The sequence below is a fragment of the Heptranchias perlo genome, chromosome 5 (genome assembly GCF_035084215.1).
Source record: "Heptranchias perlo isolate sHepPer1 chromosome 5, sHepPer1.hap1, whole genome shotgun sequence".
NCBI lineage: Eukaryota > Metazoa > Chordata > Chondrichthyes > Hexanchiformes > Hexanchidae > Heptranchias > Heptranchias perlo.
The window spans coordinates 112,068,077-112,091,931 of NC_090329.1; the positions used below are offsets into that span (position 1 = coordinate 112,068,077).

At 43.3% G+C, this 23,855-nt stretch overlaps 1 protein-coding gene across 1 annotated transcript in view; it reads right to left on the reverse strand.

The window, feature by feature from the left end:
- The window catches only part of ak9 (adenylate kinase 9), a 404,375-nt gene that overhangs the window by 20,270 nt on the left and 360,250 nt on the right, over positions 1-23,855 (reverse strand). Inside the window, exons 30-32 of the mRNA XM_067985304.1 lie at positions 19,720-19,916; positions 18,003-18,172; positions 17,799-17,897 (exon numbers count right to left, since the gene is read on the reverse strand). Coding sequence (XP_067841405.1) covers positions 17,799-17,897; positions 18,003-18,172; positions 19,720-19,916 — 466 coding nt within the window. The remainder of the gene's footprint in view (positions 1-17,798; positions 17,898-18,002; positions 18,173-19,719; positions 19,917-23,855) is intronic.

The following is a 23,855-nucleotide window of genomic DNA, read 5'->3' on the forward strand; positions in this document are numbered from 1 at the left end:
CAGTTGTGCAGGAAATAGGACGGACACGGTCGAGGGCCCTGATGGAAGGTGTCGTCGACAGCGCTACCAAGCGGCACGTACTCACCAATAACCTGCTCACTGATGCACAGTTTGGGTTCCGCCAGGACCACTCGGCTCCAGACCTCATTACAACCTTGATCCAAACATGGACAAAAGAGCTGAATTCCAGAGGTGAGGTGAGAGTGACTGCCCTTGACATCAAGGCAACATTTGACCGAGTGTGGCACCAAGGAGCCCAAGTAAAATTGAAGTCAATGGGAATCAGGGGGAAAACTCTCCAGTGGCTGGAGTCATACCTAGCACAAAGGAAGATGGTAGTGGTTGTTGGAGGCCAATCATCCCAGCCCCAGGACATTGCTGAAGGAGTTCCTCAAGGCAGTGTCCTAGGCCCAACCATCTTCAGCTGCTTCATCAATGACCATCCCTCCATCATAAGGTCAGAAATGGGGATGTTCGCTGATGATTGCACAGTGTTCAGTTCCATTCGCAACCACTCAGATAATGAAGCAGTCCCTGCCCGCATGCAGCAAGACCTGGACAACATCCAGGCTTGGGCTGATAAGTGGCAAGTAACATTCGTGCCAGACAAGTATCAGGCAAAGACTATCTCCAACAAGAGAGTGTCTAACCACCTCCCCTTGACATTCAACGGCATTACCATTGCCGAATCCCCCACCATCAACATCCTGGGAGTCACCATTGACCAGAAACTTAACTGGACCAGCCATATAAATACTGTGGCTACAAGAGCAGGTCAGAGGCTGGGTATTCTGTGGCAAGTGACTCACCTCCTGACTCCCCAAAGCCTTTCCACCATCTACAAGGCACAAGTCAGGAGTGTGATGGAATACTCTCCACTTGCCTGGATGAGTGCAGCTCCAACAACGCTCAAGAAGCTCAACAGCATCCAGGACAAAGCAGCCCGCTTGATTGGCACCCCATCCATCACCCTAAACATTCAATCCCTTCACCACCAGCGCACTGTGACTGCAGTGTGTACCATCCACAGGATGCACTGCAGCAACTCGCCAAGGCTTCTTCGACAGCACTTCCCAAACCCGCGACCTCTACCACCTAGAAGGACAAGAGCAGCATGGGGACAACACCACCTGCACGTTCTCCTCCAAGTCACACACCATCCCGACTTGGAAATATATCAGCGTTTCTTCATCGTCGCTGGGTCAAAATCCTGGAACTCCCTTCCTAACAGCACTGTGGGAGAACCTTCACCACACGGTCTGCAGCGGTTCAAGAAGGCGACTCACCACCACCTTCTCAAGGGCAATTAGGGATGGGCAATAAATGCTGGCCTCGCCAGCGACGTCCACATCCCAAGAAGAATTAAAAAAAACTGCAGTGGAGGGGAATCCTTGGGTGAGCAAAAAGACATATCGGAATTATTGGTGTGGCAGGTGGCATCGTCAGAACGGGTGTGACGGAAACGGAGAAACTGGGAGAAGGGAATAGAGTCCTTACAGGAAGCAGGGTGGGAGGGAGTGTAATCAATGTAGCTGTGGGAGTCGGTGGGCTATAATAGATATTGGTTGACAGCCGATCCCCAGAAATGGAGATAGAGAAATCGAGGAAGGGAAGAGTTGGAGATGGACCATGTGAAGGCGAGGGAAAGGTGGGAATTGTAAGCAAAGTTGATGAAATTTTCCAGTTCGGGACGAGAGCAGGAAGCGGTACTGATGCAGAAAAAGAGGTAAGAGAGGGGACCTGAGTAGAACTGGAACAAGGAATGTTCCACGTATCCGACAAAAAGGCAGGCATTGCTAGGACCCAAATGGGTTCCCATAGCAACACCTTTTATTTGGAGGAAGTGAGTGGAGTCAAAGAAGAAGTCGTTCAACGTAAGAACAAGTTCAGCCAGGCAGAGGAGGGTGGTGATGGACGGGGACTGGTTGGGCCTCCGTTCAAGGAAGAAGTGAAGAGCCTGCAGGCCATCCTGGCGGGGGATGGAGGTGTAAGAGGGACTGGACGTCCATGGTGAAAAGAAGACGGTTAGGGCCGGGGAACTGGAAACTGTTAAAGTGGAGGAGGACGTCGGAAGAGTTGCAAATGTAGGTCGGAAGAGACTGGGCAAGGGGAGAAAAAAGAGTTGAGATAGGAAGAAATAAGTTCCGTTGGGCAAGAGCAGGCTGAAATGATGGATCTCCAGGAGCAGTCCGGTTTGTGGATCTTGGGAAGGAGGTAGAAGCAGGCTGTGCGGGGTTGGGGGACTATGAGGTTGGGGGTCCTGGGGCAAGATCTCCAGAGGAGATGAGGTCAGTGACGTTTTGGGAAACTATGGTTTGATGTTCGACGGTGGGGTCGTGGTCCAAGGGGAGGTAGAAGGAGGTGTTGGAGAGTTGGCGTTCAGCCTCTGCAAGGTAGAGGTCTGTTCGCCACACAACTGCGTCGCCCTTGTCTGCAGGTTTAATGACAATGTCAGGGTTGGACCTGAGAGAACGGAGTGTTGCAAGTTCAGAGGGAGGTAGGTTAGAGTGAGTGAGGGGAGTAGAGAAATTGAGATGGCCGATGTCATGCCGGCAGCGCGCAATGAAAAGATCAAGAGAGGGTAAGAGGCCAGAGGGAGAGGTCCAAGTGGAATAAGAATTCTGAAGATGGGAGAAAGGGTCCACTGTGCGGGCATAAGGCTCCTGGCAAAAGAAGTGGGCACGGAGCAAAGACGACGGAAGAAGAGCTCAGCATCGTGTTGAGCTCAAAATTCATTGAGGTGGGGGTGTAAGGGGATGAAGCTAAGGCCTTTGCTGAGGACTGATCGTGGTCAGAGAGGGGAAGGTCAGAGGGGATAGTGAAAATACGACAAAGGGTGAGATTGGAGGAAGGGATGGGGTCAGAGGAAAGTGAAGGGGAAAAAGGATCAGGAGAGGTGCTGCTATCTAAGAGTTGTTGAAGCTTGCGGTCCTTGACACCTGAAAGGAAGAAAGATAGTTTTTTGTTAGGGCGCCGGATGAGGTGAAGGATGAAATGGAACTGCGGACCAGGACAACTTTGAAATAGAGTGAGTCGCTGCTGCAGGAGAGGTTGAGAGCGTCCATGTGGCGATGCATGGTGTCAAGCATGAATCTCAGGAAGTGGCGAGAACAGTGGTTCAAGGAACACTGAATATCATGGAAATAGCTGTAATCACGAGTGAATCCGAAACATGAAGGGTGGAATTTAAATTGGAATCCATGTGGAATAAGTCAGAGCTGGATACAGTTTGCTGAGGAAAGAGATGTGACTGTGAAAGCTAGTTTTAGAAGAAACCTGATCAAACACGAGAAGGGAAACAGAAAGCAATGAAGGTGAACAAGGTAAAAGAGACAAACGGAAATCCCGTTGGAGAGAAGAGCAGAACTTCTTCAGGGCGGGCATTCCTGGAAGAGAAGTGGCAGTGAATTAAACACTAAATCGAAAGCAAAATATTGCGGATGCTGGAAATCTGAAATAAAAACTGAAAATGCTGCAAATTCTCAGCAAGTCAGGCAGCATCTGTGGAGAAAGAAACAGAGTTAACATTTCAAATTGATAACCCTTCGTCAGAACTAGAAGAAGTTGAAGATTAAATAGTTTTTAAGCAAATACAGGGCCAGGGAAAGGGGGACGGGGAGGAAGGGGAGGAAAGAACAAAATGGTCCTTAATTGGAACAGTGTAAGAGGCCGAGGACAGAGAGGTCAGAGTGGGAGTGGGACTGCTGTAAGTCATTCTGCAATAATTCCTCCATTAAAACCGACTGTCTGAGAAAAACAGGAAGGCCAGATTTTTGAAGAATGTGGAGGAGGCCTTGGGCAGGAGGTCCTTGATAGTCAGAACTGATATAAATTCTGTAACCTATCCACAAATAGGAAGGAGGTTGCATGGCAGTTGAACACCCAGTCTTTATGTATATGAGGTTATTCACTTTGGTAGGAAGAATAGAAAAACAGAATATATAATAAAATGTGAAAAATTATTAAATGTTGGTGTTCAGCGGGATTTGGGTGTCCTTGTACACAAAACACAGAAAGTTAACATGCAGGTACAGCAAGCAATTAGGAAGGCAAATGGTATGTTGGACTTTATTGCAAGGGGGTTGGAGTACAAAAGTAAGGAAGTCTTGTTGCAATTATATAGGGCTTTGGTGAGACTACACCTGGAGTACTGTGTACAGTTTTGGTCTCCTTACCTAAAAAAATTTTTTCACATCGTTCACCTGACGAAGGAGGAAGCCTCCGAAAGCTTGTGAATTTAAAATAAAATTGCTGGACTATAACTTGGTGTTGTAAAATTGTTTACAATTGTCAACCCCTGTCCATCACCGGCATCTCCACATTATGACTACCTAAGAAAGGATATACTTGCCTTAGAGGCGGTGCGACAAAGGTTCACCAAGATTGATTCTTGAGATGAGAGAGTTGTCCTATGAGGAGCGATTGAGTAGTATGGGCCTATACTCTCTGGAGTTTAGAAGAATGAGAGGTGATCTCATTGAAACATAAGATTCTAAGCAGGCTTGACAGTGTAGATGCTGAAAGGCTGTTTCCCATGGCTAGAGAGTCTAGAACCAGGGGGCATTGTCTCAGGATAAGGGGTCGGCCATTTAGGATGAGGAGAAATTTCTTTACTCAGACGGTTAGGAATCTTTGGAATTCTCTACCCCAGAGGGCTGTGGATGCTCAGCCATTGAGTATTTTCAAATTCAAAGCTGAGATCAATAGATTTTTGGACTCTAAGGGAATCAAGGGATATGGGGATCAGGCAGGAAAGTGGACTTGAGGTCGAAGATCAGCCATGATCTTATTGAATGGTGGAGCAGGCTCAAGGGGCTGTATGGCCCACTTCTGCTCGTGTTTCTTGTGTTCTTATTAGAGAACTTGGCATGAAGTCAGGAGAAGAAAATCATCAAGTAGAAAACTGCATTCAACTACCAAGCTAGGAGAGCAACTGGAGGACAGCAACAGCTGTAAGAGTTTTTAGAAGTTACTCAGCTCTCCCCCCAGGAATGTTTTGATGGAACACAATGGGAAACTATACAATTAACTCTGTTAGGGGTTTTCTCAGTGTTTGTTGTGCCTTATAGAAAACGGGGCTGAAAATTCTTCGGGCTGACGTTCCGGGATATGGGCCACAATGGAGTTTGTGGGCTCAGTGTGAGGTGAAATCATTTGCATGGGGCAGGAGGATGGCAGTCTGTTTCCGGGGGGGGTTAGCTGACATCCTCTGCCAGAAATTAAATATTGGCACCTTTAGTAAGGGGGCCAAAATAAAACTTTTAACTTTAACAAATCTTCGGGGGTCCAGGCCTGGGTCATGTTGGTCCCTATATGCACCTTTGAAGAGGCTGGCATGTTACTTTCTTCCCTCTGTACTGACCTCTGAAGATCTACTAGGCCTCTGTGAGGCCTAAGTTGCAGGGACTACCAAAGTAGGCATTCCCACCCCCAGCCTCTGTGCCATTAGCCTTGTAAGGGGTGGGGGAAGGCTGCACTTCTTACAAGGCTCATGGAAACTCTGCAGATTTGGACCTAGGATATCCGGATCACTGTCTATTTTCTGATTCTCACGCTTCACTTCACTGGAATTAATGGTGGGAATGTGGCAGATAGGCAGAGAACTTTTGGATCCTATATTTCAAAATCAGATTCCTGGGATCTATCAGTAGAAAAATACAACAATACCTGTGCTCATGTCAAACATAATTTTATATGGTGACTTGCTGTGAATAAATTTACAAAGCTTTACTTTGCTGATGTTATTATAAAGGAGTGTGATACACTTATCTCTACAAATGTACCTGGACCATCTGGAATTCAAAAACACTCAGCACAACACACTACAACCAACATTGAACATAAGCTCTACTGTAGCGTAGTGGTTATGTTACTGGACTAGTCTAGACTAATAATCCAGGAGAACTTAAATTCAAATCCCACAATTTCAAAACAAAAAAAAAATCTGGAAATAAAAAAAGTTGGTACCAGTAATGACCAATGAATTGGTGTCAGATTGTTGTAATAACCCAACTGGCTCGCTAATGTTCCTTCCTTTAGTGAAGGAAACCTGCTGTTCTTACCTGGTCTGGCATGTATGTGACTTCAGGTCCACACTAATGTGGTTGATTCTTAACTATCATCCAAAGTGGCCTGGCAAGCCACTTAGTTGTATCAAACTGCTAGAAAAAAACAAAAGAATAAAACTGGACAGACCACTTGTCTGCAACCTTGGCATCGAAACAGGACAGGACAAAGGCACACCCAGCCCAGTCGACCCTGCAAAGTCCTCCTCACTAACATTTGAGGACTGGTGCCAAAGTTGGGAGAGTTATTGCACAAACTAGTCAAGCAACAGCCTGAAATAGTCATAATTACATAATCATACCTATGAGCCAACGACCCAGATTCCACCATCACCATGCCTGGGTATGTCCTGTCCCAGAGATGGGAACACAGTTGTAAACAGTCAGGGGGGAGGGAGCCTGGAATCCTCAACATTGATTCCAGACCCCATGAAGTCTCATGGCTTCAGGTCAAATATGGGCAAGGAAACCTCCTGCTGATTACCGCCCACTGCCCTCCCTCAGCTGATGAATCAGTACTTCTCCATTTTGAACATCATTTGGAGAAAGCACTGAGGGTAGCAAAGGCACAGAATGTACTCTGGATGGGGGACTTCAATGTCCATCATGAAGAATGGCTTGGTAGTACCACCACAGACAGAGCTGGCCGAGTGCTGAAGGACATAACTACCAGACTGGGCTTGCGGCAAGTGGTGAGAGAACCAACACAGGGAAATAACCTACTTGACCTCGTCCTCATCAATCTACCTGTCACAGATGCTTCTGTCCATGACAGCATTGGTAGGAGTGATCACCACATACTCCTCGTAGAGACCAAGTCTCATCTTCACACTGAGGACACCCTCCATTGTGCTGTGTTGCACCACCACCGTGCTAAGTGGGATAGATTAAGAACAGATCTAGCAGCTCAAAACCGGGCTTCAATGAGGTGCTGTGGGCCATCAGCAGCAGCAGATTTGTATACCATCGCAATCTCTAACCACATGTCCCTCACTCCTCCATCACTATCAAGCCCGATGACCAACTCTGGTTCAACGATGAGTGTAGAAGAGCATGCCAGCATCAGCACCGTGCATATCTAAAAATGAGGTACCAACCCGGTGAAGCTACAACACAGGACTACATGCACTCTAAACAGCAGAAGCAGCATGCTATAGACAGGGCTAAGCAATCCCAGAACCAACGGATCAGATCTGCAGTCCTGCCACATCCAGTCGCGAACAGTGGTGGACAATTAAGCAACTAACGAGAGGAAGAGGCTCCATGAACATCCTCATCTTCAATGACGGCGGAGCCCAGCATGTGAGTGCAAAACATAACCATCTTCTTGGCCTCCTCTTGAGGTCCCCACCATCGCAGATGCCAGTCTTCAGCCAATTCAATTTACTTCATGTGACATCAAGAAACAGCTGAGTGCACTGGACACAGCAAAGGCTAGGGACTCTGACAATATGCCGTCTGTAGTGCTGAAGACCTGTGCTCTAGAACTAGCCACACCCTTAGCTAAGCTATTCCGGTATAACTACAACACTGGAATCTACCGGACAATGTGGAAAATTGCCCAGGTGTGTCCATAAAAAATAGGACAAATTCAACCGGGCCAATTACCGCCCCATCAGCCTACTCCCAATCATCAGCTAAGTAATGGAAGGAGTCCTCAACAGTGCTATCAAGCGGCACTTACCAATAACGTGCTCACCAATGCTCAGTTTGGGTTTCACCAGAACCACTTGGCTCCAAACATGGACACAAGAGCTGAATTACAGAGCTGAGCCATGAATGACTGCCCTTGACCTAAAGGCTGCATTTGACCGAGTGTGGCACCAAGAGACCCTAGTAAAACTGAAGTCAGTGGAGATCAGGGAAAAAACTTTCTAGTGCCTGGCATACCTGGCAGAAAGGAAGATGGTTGTGGTTACTGGAGGCCAATCTTCTCAGCCGCAGGACATTGTTGCAGGAGTTCCCTCAGGGCAATGTCCTAGCCCCAACTATCTTTTCCTGCTTCATCAATGACCTTCCCTCCATCATAAGGTCAGATGTGGGACTGTTCATTGATGATTGCACAGCGTTCAGTTCCATTTGCAATTCCTCAGATAATGAAGCAGTGCATGCCTGGGTGCAGCAAGACCTGGACAACATCCAGACTTGGGGTAATAAGTGGAAGTAACTTTTTCACCACATAACGCTAAGGGAGTTCCCTATACCAATACGGCGGGTGATGTATTTCTGGCTCATAATGAGCGGGCGCTTCCTACCCCCTATATTGGAATGTTAGGAGGCCTGATCGGTCGAATTTCTAGGCCCAGACATTAAGTCACACTTGGAACATTAGGGGTAATTTTATAAAATTTCACTGCAGCATGGGTTCTCATCCAACAGGCATGCAAATTGGGAATTTAAGTGCACCTGAATTCTTGAAATGGACTCCTGATGAGTGAAGGTCTGTGCTGGGAACATGATTTTGTAAAATTACCCCTATTGAGTCCACATAGGTGATGCTTTGAAGCACTCCTCAACCTGAAATCACAGCATCAAGAAGTATTGCTGATTCCTCCAACATCCTCACAGTTCACATTGCACATCCTCAGCTGAATGGTAGTCCTTTTTCTAGTGGTACTGCTACTACTAGGGAACCACAAGAGACACCTAGTGAGAAGCAGTACATAGGTATCACAGAGTAAAACAACAAAATATACACAGTAGACATATATGTTTTTTAATGTAATTATATACCATAAATTGTGTATGTACTCAGTTCACTCATATGTGTTTGTTGAATTATCAATGTAGTTATTACATGAAATTGCTTGGGTATTTGTAAGTGAGATTTAGGGGGTAGAATTTGCACCTGGTGAAACTGTCCTTGTGGGTTTTCCAAAATAAGGCTGTGAAATGGCATGGGGACATATTTCACCAGCCCTCCCACACTACTTGCGCATTGTGCAATTTCCCAGCCGTGGGGGTGAGAATCCCTACGTGGTCAGTTTTCGGTAAAATATTAAGATGCCTACGTGGCAAAGAAGCAGAATGCAAAATGGTTAGAAAGGGTTAATTAGTTAGTAACTGAGATTGATACAAGTGGCCTGGCCCTCCTGCTGGGCCATATGTTTGCTTAGTCAGCAGGCCTGCATTGTCTTATCAATGATAGGTCTTTGATGTGAGTCAAGGACTGGTCTGAATGTCTCCATGTTTATGGCAGATCAATATAGGGAACGAGCTTAGCCAAAGTTGAAAGACATTCCAGGTTGGGAGATAAGGAACAGAAGGAACAGGGAAGAACATTCCAAGTTGGAAAGTGAGGAAGTTATCCCCTTTGATGTCTAACAGCAGCATGATCAGCACATGGACGATTTATGATTGGCCGGAAATAATGTAACCTCGCATGGCAACCTATGCCCGGCTTATGATTGGTGTTGACCCTCGTTAAGTATGTTCCAACCCTATTGATTTGTATAAAAACGTGTGGATTTCTGTATGTTTTTGTTCTTGCTCTGCCAGCATAGAGGGACTCTATCAGGAGTCCAAATCAATGCTGCAGACTAAGAACCCTGCTATTAAAGATGTGTTGAACTTTAAAATGTATTCGACTTCAGTTATTACTGAACCAGACTGAGGGGAAAGAATCCGGATCGTCATTTGGTGGCAGCGGTGGGATCTTAACGGTCGTTCACCGAGAGTTCGCGGAGTAAGAGGCGGATTGTCTCAGACACGGAGGAAGGAAATGGCGCCCCGATGTAAGTAGTCTTAATTTACTATGTCGGTTTTCCTCCAATCCGTCAGTCTGACGACGAATCGTCCAATCGCTAACACTCGTGTGCGTCCTTACAAGATTCAGGTCAGTCTGGCGAATACACAGAAATAGCAGGAAGAGGTCAGTGGTCGAATATCACTGAGGGAATAACGTGTAAGCGGTAGGTCAGTGGTTAATATCACTGAGGGTAGTCAGGGTTTAAGTTCCTGATGATTGGATATAAACAGGAACTATTGATAAAACTTAGATGCCGCCAAAAAGGCTCAGGAATTAATTTGGAAAATAACAGAGGTACCTCAGCCAAAGAACTAATTGCTTTATGGAGACAGTACTGTAAAAAAAATGGATAGAATTAAGTGACTAGACAAATGTTTAAAAGACAGAGACCCGAAAAAGAAAGGTTTTGTTGTTTAAGTGTACTGTCCCTTTAAAAAGCCTGTCTTGATCAGTGTTTTTTTTGTCTGTGTTGTGGGCCACACCCCCTTCTTACTGTGTCTTGTGTGTTTTCTTCCTTTGTGTAATGTATCTGTCTTGTCGTGTGTTTAATTCTGATACTGCTGAATTAAAATTGGAGTTATTGAGGTTAAGTGACCTATTAAATTCTGGTTCTTATAAAGTGTGGGCATGTTAAATTCCAGACATGGAATCTTCAAAAAATTGGCATTTTGATTGTTTATTTTGTGATTGGCTGTGGTTTAAAAAGAGGTTAAAAATTAACGGGATACATTAAAAAAACTATCAGGATCATTGTGATAGGAAAAGTCGGAAAGCTGGAACAGCTCGGAGCGTTGATTATAATCACATCCACTAAAAGTATGTGAAAAAATAGTGTGCAAAAATATAGTACAAAGCAATCCACAAATGTGAGAAGTAAAAAATCAGTCAAACCTGTGTGAAGTGAAATTTTGAAGGTGGGAACTTAATCTCAAAAGGGAGAAGGATCAAGTTACTCCTACCACAAGAGCAAGTTAATATTAACCCCTTCCATCCCAAGAAGCCAGACTGTCATGCCAAGACCAGTTCAAACAGATAGAGATAGAAATGACCCAGTCGGTTGAGAACTGTCTGAGGCTAACCATTACACAGGTGAACATGAGGTAACAATTGGTATAGGTTATATTAGTAAAATTGTCCCAATCACTCGGAAATGCCAAAGGCTACAATTGACTGAGATATAAGTTTTCACGCTGCAGTGAAAAATTGATAAGAAAGGAATGTAAAACAAATCATATGAAAAGGAAGCATAGGTTAGACAATTGGAAGTCCATTACTTGAGCTATGTACTGACACAGGGTACTAAACACCTATCAGTTTTACCCTGCCACAGTATGATAAGGAAGTTTTGACAAGTTCTGGGGCTATTCAATTTTATTTGAAATTAATAGTAGAATACAAGATCTGACCAAAGAGGGGAGACCTTCCCTGACAAATTATATAACTCGCATTGAGACTGCTGAGAAAACTCAACAATTAGATCAACACCTCCTAACTCAAGTGTTAAAACAAAGAGCCACATGGAATGGAGGTGGACATCGTAAAAAGAGATAGGCAAATATGGAGACGTAAAGATCTGTGATAAGTGATATAGCAACTGCCTTTGCCTCAGTTGTTAACACCATTGATTTGACAACATTAGATCAAAAGGTCAGAGATTTAGGGTCTCGCATTAAAGATATATTAAAAGATAAATGAAAATACAGATAAGGAATTGTCTGAGGATCAAATGCTGACCATATATTTGCAAAGGATAGCTACAGTGCTAGAAACACATGCCCAAACCATTAATAAATTAATAAAAGAGGAATATAACGTATCTTAGCAGGCGGCTGCTAATGATATCTGCTTAATGTGGTTACATCTTGAAAACACAGAGATTAGGACTTGGAGTTAGAAATTCCAGTCTGCAGCCCTGCGTACATCTGTATGTGGGAGAGACAGTGTTTATTTCAGACAGGCTGCGTGCTTCAGAGAGGGAGAGAGTGGAACTAGGCAAATTCTCTCTCCTGTTTTGTTTTCTAAATTTGTTTTGGGTATAGGGATTATTCCTTTGGATAAATAATAAATGAAGATTTGACAAATTAATCACTTGGGCTCTCAAGAAGAGCTGCAATGGATTTTCTGTGTTTCTTTTAAAACAGGTGACCCTGGTTTTTTTTGGGACCACGTGAGTGTTGATGGTGCAGGATTACCAAGAGTAGTTACAAAGTTACGGTGCAACCTTTGCTGGAGAAATTTGGTGCAGGAAACGATCCAGTGGTGTTAACGATTTAAGACTTTAGCTGCAGACATCAGCAGATACCAAATGTCACAGCGTGGTGATATCAACCTGATTCTCTTCTTTTGAAAACATTTTGATCTGTTTTGTTTTAACCTATTTGTTGTCTTCCGAGACAGAATGCTCGAGGTGGGGAGATATGGGAATTTCTCTAAAGTCATTGAATTGGGCATGATAAAAAAATCAATCTGGCATAAATATACAATCTAGTGGAAGTCAGGAAAGTGTAGTTGAGAATAGTAAATTGATAGCTTTCTCGTGGAGATATTTGTGTCCTTGCCTATAATGAATAATGAGAAAACTACACTCAATAGCCTGGCCACTACCCTGACATCGGGACCATGCAGGGGGAGATAAGCACTCTAGATACCCCTGATCTTTTTGATAAGATAACCTGAAAACCTAAGAGTGGCTACAGTGGACATAAAAGATACAAATGTATGTTGCCATCATCTGAAACGGAGATCAGGATGAAGAACATGATTACAAAGGCCTATGGCCTGGTGAGCTATTGCAACCACTCTTTAAACAAACCAGTTGCTTTTACAGGACTGAATCCAACAGGACATATGATGTGTGCTATGGAAAATGTTCGGAAATACCATGAGGAAGAAGAGACTGGCCAGCAGAAAGTTAATATCCAAGAACACTAAGCTCATTCCTATGAGATGCTGCTAGTATGCGGAGATACATGAAGAAGATACATTGAAGAATGAGTCTCAGACAGGCTCAGTTACTTGACAACAGCACAACAGGAAAATGGTTAATGTGGTCCAGGCGAGTGAGAAATCCTTTTAAACAAGGCACTGACACATGGTCCATAGAGAAACCAACTAATTAATGAAACAGTCAGGAAACACTGGTATCAATCAAAAGGACTGAAATTAAAGTAAAGAGGGACACAGTAATTTGGATTTCCAAAATTCCGGGTTAGGTTCCCATCAGTTAACAATAAAATTGGGAGAAACAATATTTAGAAGATATCCGCACGATGGATACAAAATTACAAGATTATGAGGGGCCCAGATAAAGTAGACAGGAAGTACCTGTTTCCCCTAGCAGAGGGTTCAAGAACTAGAGGACGTAGATTTAAGCAGATTGGCTGGAACAAAATTAAAGGGATGTGTTACCAGACATGCTGTCACTGTGTGTCCACATAGTGTTGGACACAGCCTAGAAGCACAGTGTGGGTTTAATACCGGTACCAATTCGGATATTAACTGTACCATGGAGGCCCTAGAGGTGGATCTAAAACCCACTTAAGTGGCATATGCCGGAGAGGGCGAATACTGTGTTGCAACTAATTTGAAAACGTTTAAATATGCCAATCTAACTTGTGATATTTTAAGTCCAGAATTCTACTCCATTTCTGAAGTCCTGGTTTGGATTGGACCTGAGGAACTGGTAGAGATACATCGGCATAACCTCACCACCTTACAAGTTTCTGAGAATGTCAGAAAGGACTTCAAAGCATATCAGGACACATTTGGGTATCTGACACCCCTGTTGTCTAAATACTTGGAAGCATTGCGAATGGAGATACGCCTCTCCCAGAAGGTTTATTATAACCTACAACAGGACAATAACAACATTAAGCATGACATTGACCAAATTAAAGTCACCACCTGGTGAAATGACCTCTGGAATTTGGGACTGAATATACAGATCCATCCTTGGATTAGATTAATTTCATATGTATTAGTCGTAGTGCAGTTTGTTGTAATGTGCTTCTTGATTTTCATTGCATGTAATAAATGTAAGCAGAGGATGAAGGGTTTGGCAAAGATAGTAAAACAGAGCCTGGGTGAGAATGTCCCCATTGTCTCTGTGGTTTCAACTAAGAACACATCTTAATGGTACCGGGAGTAGCACCCGCTGGGGTAAGGTGCATGTAAAAGGGAAGACAATTATAGTTTGATAGGATTATCAGATGCTCTGCCTCTCTTCCACCCGGACTGGTGGCCAACACGAAGGGAACCTGGTTAAGATGAGGTACAGCATCTAATGGGATATTGTAGGGAGAATTTGGATTAAGGGATATAATGGGGAGGGCACCAATTCACAGGTGTAAAATGGTCTGAAAGGTACCATTCAGTCTAGTTAGGCTGGAAACAAAATATAAAGCACCATGGGATATTTGACTATGTTAGCCTTTTCAAACTAACATGAAGAGGTTTAGCTGACCAAGGACATTCGCAGCTTACTTGAGAGATGTTTAGAAGGAGTCTGTTCCTGAGAACAGATAAGAGTACAAAGGCGTATTGATGAAACATGTCTGTGTTCTATTGGGACTTCTCCAGTTCAAGGGCTAGTCATATTCATTGTTATAATTCTTATAGTTTATTGCTTACTTAAATGTTGCTGCGCTGCAGAACCTGCAGAACCAGTGAGCACCGTAATAATTGGTTATCATAAAATGATAAAAGGGGGGAATGAGAATCCCTACGTGGTCAGTTTTCGGTAAAATATTAAGATGCCTACGTGGCAAAGAAGCAGAATGCAAAATGGTTAGAAAGGGTTAATTAGTTAGTAACTGAGATTGATACAAGTGGCCTGGCCCTCCTGCTGGGCCATATGTTTGCTTAGTCAGCAGGCCTGCATTGTCTTATCAATGATAGGTCTTTGATGTGAGTCAAGGACTGGTCTGAATGTCTCCATGTTTATGGCAGATCAATATAGGGAACGAGCTTAGCCAAAGTTGAAAGACATTCCAGGTTGGGAGATAAGGAACAGAAGGAACAGGGAAGAACATTCCAAGTTGGAAAGTGAGGAAGTTATCCCCTTTGATGTCTAACAGCAGCATGATCAGCACATGGACGATTTATGATTGGCCGGAAATAATGTAACCTCGCATGGCAACCTATGCCCGGCTTATGATTGGTGTTGACCCTCGTTAAGTATGTTCCAACCCTATTGATTTGTATAAAAACGTGTGGATTTCTGTATGTTTTTGTTCTTGCTCTGCCAGCATAGAGGGACTCTATCAGGAGTCCAAATCAATGCTGCAGACTAAGAACCCTGCTATTAAAGATGTGTTGAACTTTAAAATGTATTCGACTTCAGTTATTACTGAACCAGACTGAGGGGAAAGAATCCGGATCGTCAGGGGGGGCGGGTGCAGACAGTACTCTCACACAACTGGTGCAACTGAACTTGTACAATTTCACAACGCTATCACCTGATTCATGCAATGGATTTATCCTGCCCATATAACATCGGTAACTACGTCCTCCTTTGCAAGAAGTATTTCTTAAAGGTGAACTGTTTGAATTTTGATTGAAGAAAGAAATTACTTGCATTTATATAGCACCTTTCACATCTTCAGGATGTCCCAAAGTAATTTATAGCTAATGAATTATTTTTGCAATGTGGTCACTGTTATTTTGGTAAACGCAGCAACTAGTTTGCACACAGCAAATTTCTTAGTGACCAGAGCTGGGCACAGTTGACTGACAGTTTGATCATGACTTCTTCCAATTGTATTCTACTATTTTGGCGACGTAGTTCAATATTCTATTGATTTTGTTTGACTGCTGCTCTGCATTTGTTGGATATGTTGAGTGTTCATTCCACTAAAACTGCTAGGTCTCTTCAGTGACCTTCTAGATGCAACTGTGCACTGTTAATTGACTGATTTGTAGATATCCTTGTAGCAACCTGGAACAACCCAGAGGCATAGAAATTGGGGATAGTTATGGCCTTGACTGGACATTCATTTAATTGCGCACAGCAATAGTTTATCCTTTCAGGAGGTAGCAGACAAGTTTCACCTGAATCAACTAGACCTAAGCATCGTGTATCAGGGGTGCTTCACTGTCCCTGTAATTTTCCGCTCATAAAAACCTTCGAATCAAACAATTCTTCCAAGACTCTGCAAATTCTCTGAGCTGAGCTCCACTGAATGATACCTCCTTTGTCCAAAGACACTCTTAAACACCCCAAAGGTGGTCTATAACTTTATCCTCCATATAACTGTGGCAGACTCCACAGACGGATACATTTTATGCTTCAGCATTTCTGATGCAGAATTTTGTGTGGTGGGAGTGCATATCAAGAATTTCAGCACGGAGATCAATGTTCTCGATTCACAGCCTGTACAACTTTTTGTCTATTCATTTTAATGAAAGTAAAATTATATGGGTCTCAAACTAGGCATATAAGTCAGTATGCTCAAATTCCTGATGTGGGCTCCCACCACACTATGCTCTGTGCTGGTAGTGTTAAACCATAACATTTACCATACTTGGTCTGAAGGGAAATTGGGACCTAGATCTAGGCTACCCGGAAGGAGAACAATGAATGAAGGAAAGTTTGGAAATAACTTTTACCACCAGTGAATGCAGAAAGATCCAGAAGGATCAACTCAAACTCATGTACTGAACACTATGCATCTCACAAAAACTGCACAGATTACACCTCCCCGATGGATGCATGCTGGAAAGTCTGTATGCAGATCAGCATGCCCCAATCCCAACCATTCTGAACAATGGCCCACTATGCCGTAAATGCTGGGAATGAGAACACTTTACAATGTATAACTTTGCAGTGAAAAGGTGTAACCTCTTCTGTGGTGAGAAGGTGCATCTTCAGCACAAACATGTATGAAAAGTATTTACAAGGCAAATGTCAATTGAGTGAGATGATTTGCCTCTGCTTGACTGAAAAGTACTAGGATGCCTATAAACAAGGGCCCCGAAAATCCAGTGTGGAGTGCATCCCACTGTAAGTGGTAAGATGATAACTGCATTGGAAATATCTACCTTTGGTGCCAGTGGACCTTCTAGGGCTGGAGAGGTCCCCTCATTTGCCTTCCAATTAGTCTGCCAATGATGGGTGCATGTGTCAATAGGGGCAAATCTAGGGTCCCAGATGACACCGAAAAGTCCAGCTGAAGAGTTCCAGCCAGGGGCTGCTGGGTTCTCTTTCTTGGGAAAATAATTGCTGTACCTTAACCTCTTTTGTAAAGGGATGCTTTAAAATTCCAAAAATAAAGTGGCTCTACAATTCCCAACGTCCATTCCCTGATCTAGTATCTTTTGGTGGGAAGGTGTTGAAGTTACAGCAGGAGTACACTAAGGGCCATGGATTTTCTGGGTCAAGGTTTCTTCATAAACACCACAGGGTGAACTTCCCAATTGTGCAACAGGTGTGCATATCTGTAATTTGGGTAGAGGCCAGCACACTTTTTGAAGGGAATGTAGGTCAGCAAATTGTGACTCTAGTGTTACAGCCTCATCAATGACCTGTGCTCTCTTTGAGTGTGGGATTGGGTATTTACTTACACATCACAGTTTTATAGAAGGAGAGCATGCAGACTCGAAAGGGCACACCCTCCATTTGACGCAGTCACGACAGGAATAATGACAAAATCCAACTTGCACTCTTAGACAAGGGAAGCTCCTAATATCCTATCCCTGCTCAGTTATCCCATCACCCATGGCTGCCACTAACAATTTACTGTGATCCTGAAGAGTGTAACATTACTAAATTAGTATTATTACATCTCTGCCAATAAACTAATTGTATTAATTTAGGGTCTTGAAAATGCTGTGTAAATAAATGTACAGCTGCATCAGTGTGTAAGGCATTGAAAAATTCTTAAATAAAATAAAGTGATAAAGCGATATAAAATTCAACTCTTATGTAATAGGCTTGAATATTTGATAGCAAGGAATATATAATGAATATATTATTCAGATGCATTTACCGCTTAAATTTATTAAGGTGTTCCTCATCCTGAAAAAGATATATTTTGCCTCTGTATTCAACAGCATAATCAATGTTTCCAGGGACCAATGCTTCATATCTGAGAGAAAGATCAAAACAGCAGTTAGAAACACTTCTCTGTCAAGACTCTTCTACATTTTATAAAGTTTCTTTATCCTCTAAACAATTGATAAGTTGAATCTACCTCTGTTTCCCATCCAGAAATGTAACCGGACAGTAGCCCTGCAATTCTGCCTGTTTAGGAAAGCTGGCCTTCACTCCAGCTGCAGTAAGCTTTATTGGTAGCATATCAGGTGTTGGAAGAGGTTTAGTCGCTATTGGTGGTACGAACATCTCTGGATTGTTCAAGAATATCTGACAACAAATTGATAAAGTAGACAAATTGAAATTTATGCATAGAATCATAGAAGGTTACAGCATTGAAGGAGGCCATTCGGCCCATCGAGTCCGCACCGGCTCTATGCATGAGCAATCCAGCTAGTTCCACTGCCCCGCCCTATCCCCGTAGCCCTGCACATTTTTTCATTTCAAGTACTTATCCAGTTCCCTTTTGAAGGCCATGATTGTATCTGCCTCCACCACCCCCTCGGGCAGTGCATTCCAGATCCTAACCATTCGCAGTGTAAAAAAGTTTTTCCTTATATCACTTGTGGTTCTTTTGCATGTTTTGGTTTTATACTTTTTTTGTCACAATGTCAGTAAAAGTTGAGTGATATCAAGCAGCTTAATTTTTCAGAAAGAAAGCAAAAAACTGCAAATGCTGAAAATCTGAAACAAAATGCTGGAGCTCCGAAATGTATTCATACAGAGATTATCTCAAATATGAATGTGTTAGACAAAAGTAATATTATTAAACCCATGAATAAGTATTTCTTAAAATAAGGAAGTGGATCATACTGTATGTTTAAGATCATCTCTGTATGAATAGATTGAGGTGGTACTTTATGCTTGAATTTTTTCTCTCTCAAATCTAACTGTGCATATTGTATATAATAGATTCTCGTTATTTGAAACAGGACAAGATGGACAAAATTTGTATAAAACTAGACTTCCATATAATTCGTATGACTATACCATTCTTACTATATATGTAGTGGTTTTGGCAACAATTATTATGGCATCAAGACCATGCCATGAATGTGCTTATACCAAGAGATAATGGCCCGGCATTTCTTCGGAGCTCCTCCCTTTCTGTCACCGTAACTTTGTGGAAGTGTGGTGGAAACATTCATGCACGTAAAAAAAGGTTTCTGCCACACTTCCGGCGAAATTACAGTGGCAGGGTGGGAGTAGCTCCAAGAAAATTTCGAGCCAATATTTAACTGTACACACATTTTAATACCTTGCTTCTAAGATAATAGACTTATGGATTCACACTTAAAATGTCAACTCTGTTCTCTCCACAGACACGACCAGACCTGCTAAGCGATTCCAACATTTTGTTTTTGTTTCAGATTTTCAGCATCTGCAGTTTTTTGCTTTTTGTTTATACTGACAAACTTACAGCTAGGTTTTAATGCCAATTGCTTTCATATATTATACCATTGGTGTAGAATTTCATAAATGAACACATGAAACAGAAACAGCTCAACACAAACTTTAACAAAATGATAAATAACAAAAAAAATGTATCAAACAACTGTACAGCAGGCAGATCTTTGGTATTTTCAATCAACACATAAGCTACTGAAAGGGGAAGCTGTTTGAAGACGACAGTATTTAACACACTATTCTACTGTCTGCTCTGGTTCACCATTATGTATGAAGCTTTGGGAACACTTGAATGTAAAAAACTCTGAACTGGGTTATAATTCATGCAAGGAGGAGTAAATCTGAAAGATTCTTATTTTCAGTTCTCAGTTCATTTCATTATTATCTCTGACTACCAAAAGCATACTTACATCCAGGGCCTCCTTTGAAGCCATTTTATAGTAATGTCCTCGGAACTCTGCTGAAAATTCCAATGATGGACTGACAGCACAGTCTTCAAGTTCCCCGTTTAACTGAAGGCTGACAGGACAGTATTGCCCAAACTCTCCAAGCCGGGACTGTAGCTCCTGTGGTGTGATGCACAGACCAGCAATACAGGCAGCTTTACCTGTATGTGAGAAAATACATTTCTCATTTTAATGTTTTTTTTATTCGTTCATGGGATGTGGGCGTCGCTGGCAAGGCCAGCATTTATTGCCCATCCCTAATTGTCCTTGAGAAGGTGGTGGTGAGCCACCTTCTTGAACCGCTGCAGTCCGTGTGGTGAAGGTTCTCCCACAGCGCTGTTAGGAAGGGAGTTCCAGGATTTTGACCCAGTGACGATGAAGGAACGGCGATATATTTCCAAGTCTGGATGGTGTGTGACTTGGAGGGGAACGTGCAGGTGGTGTTGTTCCCATGTGCCTGCTGTTCTTGTCCTTCTAGGTGGTAGAGGTCGCGGGTTTGGGAGGTGCTGTCAAAGAAGCCTTGGCGAGTTGCAGCAGTGCATCCTGTGGATGGTACACACTGCAGACACTGTGCACCGGTGGTAAAGGGATTGAATGTTTAGGGTGGTGGATGGGGTGCCAATCAAGCCCTGGATGGTGTCGAGCTTCTTGAGTGTTGTTGGAGCTGCACTCATCCAGGCAAGTGGAGAGTATTCCATCACACTCCTGACTTGTGCCTTGTAGATGGTGGAAAGGCTTTGGGGAGTCAGGAGGTGAGTCACTTGCCACAGAATACCCAGCCTCTGACCTGCTCTTGTAGCCACAGTATTTATATGGCTGGTCCAGTTAAGTTTCTGGTCAATGGTGACCCCCAGGATGTTGATGGTGGGGGATTCGGGGATGGTAATGCTGTTGAATGTCAAGGGGAGGTGGTTAGACTCTCTCTTGTTGGAAATGGTCATTGCCTGGCACTTGTATAATGGTAAGACAGAAAGTTCTTTATGAAATAGCACCATCAGAAAAGGCATTTATACAAAATAATACCATCAAAAGGTTGCATATTAGATAGTATTAGAATATATAGTGTATTAATTATGTAGTGTACCTCTATGTTTTATCCTAATAGTACTGTTTATTGATATTGTAAATATCAATGATTAATGACTTTGGGAACAGTATAGGTTAAAGGAAAGTTGGAGTAGTAGAGTGACACAAAAATGTATACATATATAATGAAGCAGAGTTGATTTATGTTTAGTGGAAGTAGGGGAATGAGTATAGAATTAACAGAAGCTTACCTTAAAATTAATTATGAATACAAGGAGATCTCATATGGTATTGCTCATAGGAACCAGCTATGATGGGGAGCCAGAGCACTCCCAAGAAACAAACTCAACGTTTTTAATAACATGATTTGGAGCAGTTGCTGCAAGAGCGGCAGTTTGCTGAGCACTTACCATGCGCGTGCATAGATTAGGGCCTTTAAAGTTGTTTTCCTTTCACCAATTTTTAACAAAAATTCCCAGTTTGTTTTGTGTTTGTGGATTATTGAAAACTGATTATCTCCCGAATTCAATTTAAAAATCCCAATTCATAGATTTTTTTTACCCCAGAGGAAGGTGGGTTGGGAGAGAGCATTGCAGGAAATCTCAAGCACACAGATTCCCGTATATTTAATTTTGATGTGCAAAAGAAAATCACAATTTCCTGTGAAACATGCTCCCTTTGAGAGCTGCTCCCTAGTTGAAGCATGGAATCTATTGGTATGTACACTATGAGATTTCCTGTGGTGTTGCTGATGGTGAGTCAGAGGACATACTATTTTGCTATACCCTGTGACCACATACACAAGGCCCAATTTTGAACTTCAGGCCGTATTCCGGTGGGTGAATAGCAATGTGAGTTAGAAACACACCTGCTGCTCCAGAATTGAGACCCAGAATATTTTAACTCCCGGGCCTCATTTAAATCCCTTCCAACCAGCTTCAGCCAGAAAGTCGGTGGGAAGCAACAGAAAATCATGCGACCCGAAGGCCACCTGCCGATACCAGATAGGCTGCCAGGGCAGTCTCACGGGGCTCTTGTGATCGGGAAAGAGGGCAAGTCTGTGGCAGGGGAGGACTGAGCTTTCCTTGTGAGGCCCGGAGGAGGTGCAATGCATAAGGAGACTGCGCCTCTCTGGGAAGGCTGTAACAGGGTTGGTCTGCATGCAAGTGGGAATTTATTGGAATTGTGAGGCATTATATAAATGCAAGTTGTTGTAGTAACCATTCATATTAACACAATACCTTTGAAGGTATTTGATAAGCAAATTTTTGAAAGCTACTGTAGCCAGCATCAAGGTTCACAAGGTGTCCCTGGTGTCTAGCGTTGCTAGGGGCTGAATTAAGAAAATATGTTATATGATATGTTTTCTTCACTTACTTTCTAATATAATAATCCCGCCTATTTATGGGCGGGCTTATGGGCCCGGCCTAATAGTGCTGGGATTTCCGATGGGATTTCCAATGGGGCCGAAAAGGGATGGAACCCCGGTGGATTCCAATTCCGACCCAAATTCTACCCCCATCCTTTGCTGGCAGTCCACTGCAAAACCACTCTACCCAGTTCCAGGAATTCCCATGCTGCACTATCCAGGCTCGCACTTTGGTGAAGTAATAAAGGTTGCCAGCACTGATGAAACCATATCTCAACAAGATTCAGTGCCTTCAGGAGGAGAGAAAATTGAAAAAATAGCTAGTATGTTCTATTGTGATTAGAACAAGTGGTAAGACACAGATAGTTTGGCCCCGATACTTAAGGGGAGGCAGGGAGGGAGCGGGGGCATGTGTTTATGGCAGTGGGAGGGGAAACCTGGAAATGTCGAGAACATGGAGGTCCTGCTGAATTTAATGGCAGGACCTCATTATCATTTTTTACTCTGTCTCTCGCCCGGCAGCCGGCCAGCTTAACAGGCTGGCCAGCTACCGGGCAGGAAAGTCAGCGGTAGAAATTCACATCTGGGAACCGTTGAGGGTGGTCCCAGGCAACCGGGAAACATCGCGGGTTGGGGGTGGAGGGGAGTCGGACCAGCAATCGGGAGGGAGGGGCGACTGGGAGATATCGCGGGTGGTGGGGGGGGAAGAGTCTGACTGGCAATTGGGAGGGAGGGGGGACCGGGAAACATTGCGGGTTTGGAGGGAGGGGGTCAGCCGATCGCGGCAGAAGATTTGCTTGAGGGGCCGGGGGGAAGCACTGCTGCTCCTCCTGGCCCACAAGCAGTGATATAAAAAGCACTTACTTGATGGATCTGGCTGCTCTCGCCTCCCTTTAGCTGCCGGGTTTCCCGAGCCCTGGGAAACCCAGCCATCCAGCATTAAATTTAAATGGCTGCCAAAATATTAGGAACGGAGCCTCATTTACATATTATAATGACAGACCCGCCTCTCCAGAGTGGGTTACTCTGACGCCCAAACTTGCCGCGGTTAAAACGGAAGCAGGCACATTCGCGGCAGGAGAGGATTGGGTGGGGGTTAAGATTCCCCTCTTTAAATTGTTTTAAACCCAGCTTTAGTTTAAATCCCCAAATAAGTAGCAAAAAAAAATTTCAAGTATTCAAAATTTTGATTTGTTTGGTGTGATAAGTTATACATTTTCTGTGACTTCTTAAAGCTGGAAATTTATCTTGTATACAGTTAGTTTACTGGAAGTTTACTGTCATTATAACTTGACATGGATTACAGCACTGGCATTGGTAATAAGCAATCGCCATGCATTTTTAATTTGATTTGTTACAGTCATGATTGAGAAATGCAACACTTTATATCACAAAATATATTGCAACATTCAATCCTTTTAATAAATTTTAATTAGGAATTTTCAGTATTCTTCACAACTACATTAACAGTGAAACCTCTACAAAGGGATACCTCCAAAAAAAGGGACACCTGCAAAAAAGGGACACTCATTGACAGTCCCAAATCATTTTGAAAATAGGGACACCTGCAAATAAAGGACACCTGATGCAAGTCCCTTAGGTGTCCCTAATTTACATGTTTCACTGTACAGCTTTTCTGCATTAGGAAGAGGGATTATTTGGTGCACTTTTGCTTTTTGTATTATGTTGCAGTTAACACATATCT